The sequence below is a fragment of the Mesocricetus auratus genome, unplaced genomic scaffold (assembly GCF_017639785.1).
Source record: "Mesocricetus auratus isolate SY011 unplaced genomic scaffold, BCM_Maur_2.0 Super-Scaffold_100007, whole genome shotgun sequence".
In the NCBI taxonomy this organism is placed as follows: domain Eukaryota; kingdom Metazoa; phylum Chordata; class Mammalia; order Rodentia; family Cricetidae; genus Mesocricetus; species Mesocricetus auratus.
In genome coordinates this window covers 39,141,247-39,148,159 of record NW_024429191.1, presented here as the reverse complement: position 1 = coordinate 39,148,159, position 6,913 = coordinate 39,141,247, and the positions used below count along the sequence as shown (strand labels likewise).

The window sequence follows — 6,913 nt, the reverse complement described above, 5'->3', positions numbered from 1 at the left end:
TTCCAATAAATCCATCTCAAGATGATAGCATCACAAGTAGAAATGCTTCTTATCCATGTCTTAGTTGCTGTAATAAAACACCATGACCAAAGCAACTATTTTTTTTCAATGTTGGACCCCAAGGTTTTTAATAAAAATCTTTCTTTTTGTACTGACTTTTAAAAATAAAATTCCCAGAAAACAACAATACTTGGGAGGCAGGTATATCTCTGCTGCATTCTAGACCAGCCTGGTCTACAGAGCTGTCCCAGAGAAGCTGTCTGAAGAACAAAACAAATGACTTTCCTTAAGAGTATAGAGAAGAGAATGGACTTGTTGGCAAAGACAGCTAGAAGGTCAAGGCTGCCAACCCAAGTTCAATTTCCAGGACCCAAGCAACACAAATTTTCAGTATCATGTGACAGTTATAACCTCAGTCTTAAGCTCACATACACCTGGAACTAAACTGAGACCTAACACTATATATATATATAGCTTCTTAAAAGCCACAAGCCAGGCATAGCAGTGCACACAACTAATTCCAGGTCTTGGGAGGTAGAGATCCACGGATCTGTGAGTTCCAGGCCAGCCTGGTCTACACATAGCAAGTTCTAGGCCAATCAGGGCTACCCAGAGAAACAGAAACCCTGTCTTGAAAAACCAAAACCCACAATTCCAACACATTGATTTCTATGGAAAGTACATACCCAGAGCAGCAGTTCTTAAACAACTCCCAACAATACCCCCTAGATCCTATCCTAAACAGTATCAAACATTCCACCGGTGGGGCAGACAAAAAGGAAAGCCAAACCCTGAAGGCAGTTCTCCAACTTTATTTGACATTCAGCAGGTTAGTTCTCATCCACATTGACTGTCTGTAGATTTTTGAATGTGGTAACAGGCACGTAGGTTACCAATGTGTACAACTTGTTTGGTGAGTCCTCATCCTCGTTATGTTTTCTGGACAATCGTATATGGATACAATATGGAACATTCCTTATTCCTTTGGCCCAGACTGCTTTATTGAGCCTGGTATCAATGTGCACATCTGGAGTTTCCATCTCTTTCATGGCAAATTTCAGGATTTCTTTGAGTGCCCGAGGAGCACGCTTCTTGAAGCCCACGCCATGAATGCGCTTGTGGATGTTGATGGTGTACTCTCGGGTCACCACCTCGTTGATGGCAGAACGGCCCTTCTTCTTCTCGCCACCCTTCTTTGCGGGAGCCATTCTGCCGGGCCCAAGTTGGAAAGGCGACCAAAGCAACTATTAAAGAAAGCATTTAACTTGTCTTATGGCTTCAGAGGGTGAGAGTCCATGATGGCATAGAAGGAACAGCTGAGAGGTCACCTTGTGATCCACAAGTAGTGCTGGGTACATGGAGGTCTCTCATCCCACAGGTCTCCAGGCCAGGAATGTTAAACACCCAGGATTGTTCTTTCAAAGGGAAGGACCTATCACCAGTTTTTCCAAAAGGCTTGGAATTAGAGGTGATTAATAGCCTGTTGATCTGCATTATCTGTTGGGCCAGGCCATATCAAACTCCTACAACCAGGACCAGAGATACCTAAGAGTCTACATAACCTTACATTACCTGTATAGCCACAGCCCCACCCCCAAGTTCCCACAATCAGGACCAGAGGTGGCTATAATAGCCCAAATGATCTCTAAGCTATCTCTATGACCAAGACCAGGCCAGACCCTTAGGCCCTTAACCTAGTACAGGTAGCCTATCTCTGGAACCCATCTTCTTGGAGGAAATGACATGTACCCTGAGTCAAGTTTCGATATAATTATGCTTTCTTGTGCACCAAGGATTGTATTACCCAGGAAACTTCTTTTCCAAATTACACTGTGTTTTAAATATGCTGACAATAACCTCCTGGCATCAGACACCTGGAAATCTTGATCTGGGTTGATGAAGTCAGTTTTCATTCTCACCTCTTCTAGGTTCGCTTCCCTGCCTGACCCTGCAGAGGGGTCCTCAAAGTAGGAGGTAGAAAATGAGCACTAAGAATCTTTTGAAACCTCAAAGCCTGATCCCCTCCAATGACATACTTCATCCAAAAAGTCCACACCTCCTAATCCTTCCCAAACAGTTCCACTGACAGTGGATCAAGTATTTAAACCGCCACCATCCACTCCCTGACCTCAATGGCTTGTGGCCATCTCTCATGTGAATTACATTTAGTTCAACTTCAAAAGTCTCCACAGTCTGTCACTGTCGCATCTCTGTTTGAAAGCCCAAAGTCACTTTTGAGACTCAAGGGAATCTCTTAATTGTAATCCCCTATCAAATCAAAAGGCAAATTACATACTTTCAACATACGATAACACAGAATGTCCATTACCATGTCAAAACGAAGAAATCTGAGCATAGACTGAAACCCCACAGAGCAAACTCCAATCCTGTAGTTCCGTGTCTGACGCCAAAGGGCTTACACGGCTCCACTCTTCCAGCTTTGCTACCCAAAACACACTTCTCTGTCTTGGGCGGGTCCTACTCCCTGTGTGCAGCTGCCAGGGAGAGCTACTCTGGGACCTTCAACATCCTAGGCTCTCCAATGCAACCCAGGCTTCACCTTCACAGCATCCTGACAAGGCATCTCAGGCTTCCTTCCATGAAGGGACTTCCTGTCTCAGTGGCTCTCCTTAACTCAGAGGAGATCCCATAGCCTCTTCACTTGTATATCATTCATAAAGCCAGATTTGACTGCTGGCTTGGAGCCTGCCCCACCCCCAGTCCCAATCACATTTGCAGCAGCTTTCCTAGTTTCTTTTTAGGAATTGAAAATCCCTCAGGACTTTCCTTCTTACAATTTGAAAGCTTAGCTGGGTGGGGCTTTGCCCCCAGGGCAACACTCCCTTATTCCATTTTGCAGCAGGCCTCCCTTTAATCTTTTCACCTCTTTCAGAACAACCTTGGCTCCAGTATGAAGTTTCCTGGCATTATTTTTCTCCTCAAACTGTACATTTTGTATTTCTTGTTGCCCCACTCGTTCTTTTCCATTGTAGACTTGCATAACAGTGATCACTAATAACCACATGACAGAATTGACGTTAGGCTGTCTTGAGAGCTCGCCCACCAAGGCAATTATTCTAAAGCTTTCAATTTAGCCTCAGGAAAGTTGTTAGGGCAAGGTGGAAAGACATATTTGCCAAAATATCACAAGAATGGTTTCTAGCCCAGTTGCTAAAAGTGTCCCCTCTGAGCCCTCGAGCTGGGCCTTCACAGTCTTCCATGTTCTTACCACGATGGTCTACTTATCCCACGCAACAGCTTTCCTAGTCCAGAGTCCCGAAGTCTTCCACATTGCTCTAATAAACAGCATGGCCAGGACTGTCGCAGAAATTGCCCACTGCCTGGCAGCAGCTTCTGTCTCTGTTACTTTTCTATTGCTCTGAGAAAACACCATGACCGAGGCAGTTTAGCTTATAGCTTCTGAGGGTTAGCACCCATAGCACCCATGGTGGCAGAGAGGAGGAACAGCTAAGCTTGCAGCCTGATCCACAAGTAGGAGATAGAGAGAGTGGGAGAGAGCACACTGGCAATCTTTTGAAACCTCCAAGTCCACCCTTAGTGACACCTCCTCCTAATCCTTCCCAAAATGTTCCATCAACTGTGGAATGTATGAGCCTAAGGAAACTAGTTATTTATTTATTTATTTTGGTTTTTCAAGACAGGGTTTCTATGTATTGTTTTGGAGGCTGTGCTGGAACTCACTCTGTAGACCAAGCTGGTCTCAAACTCACAGAGATCCACCTGCCTCTGCCTCCGAGTGCTGGGATTAAAGGCGTGCGCCACTAACACCCGGCCGAGACCATTGTTTTAAAGATTTATTTATTTATTTTAGGGTTATGAGTGCTCTATATGCATTTGCGCCTTTATGCCAGAAGAGGGCATCAGATCCCACTATAGGTGGTGTGAACCACCACGTGGTTTCCATGAATTGAACTCAGGACCTCTGGAAAGATGGCCAATGCTCTTAACCAATAAGCCATCTCTCCAGCCCTGGGGACCATTCTTGTTTAAGCACCACGATCCACCTACATGCCTGTCCACACTACAATTGGTTGGTTTCCCTGGAGGTCGTTCTGTGGCTTGGCAGCTGTGGGACCACCCTCTTGCCGGCATCTCAAGAGAGGGTGAAACTGTAGGGCACCAGCCTGCAAAGCACTGAACTGACACTTGGAAGTCACCCAGTTTTGTGAAGTAAAACTAACACAGCACCTGACTGTAAGTCAAGGCTTAGCTGTGGAAGATGTGCCAGGTAGAAAGTGACCAGGAGGTCAACTCCCCGTCTCCAGATGTGAGCATAAGGGTTCATACAGCATCACATCACACCTGAGCTGCAGGTTCCCAAGACACACACACACACTCACACACACACACACACACACACACACACACACACACACACACACACCCCAACTCATAACAAAGGGCTTGGCAGGACTTTTCTCCAGAGAAAAAGTGAAGCTTTATTGGGGAGTAGATAAGAATGGCCCCCCGTAGGCTCATATATTTGAAAGCGTAGTTATCACGGAATGGCAGCACTGGAGAAGAGTTAGGAGGTGTTGACTTTTCTTGGAGTAAATGCAATCTTATTGGAGGAAGTGTGTCACTAGGGGCTTCAAATGCTCAAGCCAGGCCCAGTGGTTCTCTCTGTCTTTCTCTCTGTCTCTGTCTCTGTCTCTCTGTCTCTGTGCCTCTGTCTCTGTCTCTCTCTCTCTGTCTCTCTGTCTCTCTCTCTGTCTCTCTCTCTCTCTCTGTCTCTTTCTCTCTCCTGCCTTGGATCTGGATAGAGAACTCTCAGCTGCTCTCAGGCACCATGTCTGCCTGTGTGTCACCATTTGTCCTGCCATGGTGATAATAGACTAAACTTCTGAACTGCAAACCAGCCCCAATTAAATGCTTTCCTTTATAAGAGATACTGTGGCAGCTAGTCATGGTGGCTCACACCTTTAATTCCAGCATTACGGAGGCAGAGGCAGGTGTGATCCCTCTGATTTTGAGGCCAGCCTAGTCTACAGAGTGAGTTCCAGGATAATCAGGGCTGTTACACAAAGAAACCCTGTCAAGAAAAGGAAGAGAGGAAGGGAGAGAGGGAAGGAGGGAGGGAGGGAGGGAGGAAGGAAGGAAGGAAGGAAGGAAGGAAGGAAGGAAGGAAGGAAAGAAGGAAGGAGAGTTGCTGTGCTGTGGTCATGGTCTTTTTACAGCAATGGAACACTAGCTAAGACATGGGTCTTGGCCAAAGAGATAAAGACGGGTGGAACAGAGCACAGAAGGATCTGTTGTGCTGTGCAGGGAAAGCGTCCTCCAATCCCCAAGGTCAGCAAGGCAGAAACAATGTTCCTGAAGTACCTTGTGTGGCCCAGTTCATGTGGGTCAATAGCAAAGCCTGAGCCTAATCTGTCCCTGGGGGAAGGCGGGGAACTGAGCATAGACGTCATTCTGCCTTCCAAACAAGCGGCTGGCACAGTGCCTTTAAACTTTGAAAATTTTCTTTCTTTTTCACCATTTTCGTCAGCCATCCTTTGGGCTTTATAAATAGAACTGCTCAAACGCAGGCAGGGGTAACTCAGGCAGCCAGTCTGAATATTCAGCACAGGGTGCAAACCCCGGGAGAAGGGCAAAATTGGGTGAATTAAGTCCAGACAGAGCCATCAGCTGGGGCCCCAGGGAGAGGAAACAGGGCAACAGGGGTTGACATTCAGGGCTGGAGGCTCCAAGGGAGAGCCAGACCCCCAGGAAGGGTTATACCTGAATGTAAGCAATTGCCTTTTCTAGAAGCCCTCCATGCTTCCGGTGTTCCATCTCCCAGGAGAGCCCCGAAGTCCTCTGTCCACCTGTCTCACTCCTTTAAGTACACTTCCCCACTAGAAGCCTTTCTCAAGAATCCAGGGTTAAGCTGGGGTGCGGGCCCCTGGCTTCATGTGGCCTAGGCTTCCCTCCATGTGAGACAGCTGCCACACCAATGGCTTCAGCTGTTAAACTCTGTCCTGCGCTAACACAAGGATATCTCTGTTGGCTGCAGGAGGCTGGGAGCAATGCCTTCAGGATGTTCATAGCTGCTTGGGAAGTGGGGGGGGTCACTGTCACAGAAGACTGGAGGTGCCACCTCTATCGTCTCCCACTGGCCTCACTCATCTGCTCAGGGCTTCTTAGTCTCTCCATGGTCTTCAGCTTCCTGCCCTGGACCCTTCCCTTACGGCCCCTCATGTCACCTCCCATACCCTGAAAATTTCCCTTTCTCCATCGTATCCTATTTAAATATCCATCCATGTCTCTTCTCTCTCTCCATCTCTGCTCCTTTGGGATTTTAGGGGTTAGGGACATGGCCTTTTCCCCTAAATGGGGGAGGAGACTTACTAGCAGTGGCCCAGAATCCAGAGATGGAGAGGTCCAAGTTTAGGCAGAGACCTCGTGTGTGGGAGACCTGGTGCCCGGACACTGCCCAGCTCAGCCTCTGGAGGAGGGGAGAGTAGTGCAGAGGCTTTGTGGTGGGTACAGTTTCCAAGGAGGTAGGGAGTAGATAAGGCTGGAGTTGGGCTCGGCAGGAAGCAGAGATGAGGACTTGGCAGTCATGAAAGGCTTTGAGTACACAAGGTGCATCTGCCTCAGCTGAGACCCTGGGGACAGGCTGGACAGTTGCCCAGCACAGGGCTGACCTAAGCTCCAGCAGGCAGTGACAGAAGATGTGCTGGAAGCCAGAGCTGGTGGAACCTGACATCAGACAGTGTCAGGAAACAGACTGAGTGAGTGATGGGAACGGCAGTCACGGGCCTCCTCAGGGAAGTGTCACTCCACCCCACGGACACGCTCGCTCCCCAGCAGCACTGAGCATGAGCAAGTCCATAAGCCACTGAAGGCATGAACCACACACCCCTCCTGCAGCAGCAGGAATTGTGGCGCTGGTCCCCATCCTGTCCCA

The 6,913-nt window shown here is 48.0% G+C and overlaps 1 protein-coding gene across 1 annotated transcript; it reads right to left on the bottom strand.

Moving 5' to 3' along the window:
• Positions 1-796: 796 nt before the first annotated feature.
• LOC101823088 (60S ribosomal protein L31-like) lies at positions 797-1,233 on the bottom strand. The gene has a single exon (XM_040748760.1). It carries the CDS (start codon positions 1,206-1,208, stop codon positions 831-833), a length of 378 nt encoding a protein of 125 aa, XP_040604694.1. The 5' UTR covers positions 1,209-1,233; the 3' UTR covers positions 797-830.
• Between the last annotated feature and the right edge of the window lie 5,680 nt (positions 1,234-6,913).

Bases quoted from the DNA above. Each gene is read 5' to 3' on its own strand.
- LOC101823088 (XM_040748760.1), bottom strand. From the start codon at position 1,208: ATGGCTCCCGCAAAGAAGGGTGGCGAGAAGAAGAAGGGCCGTTCTGCC.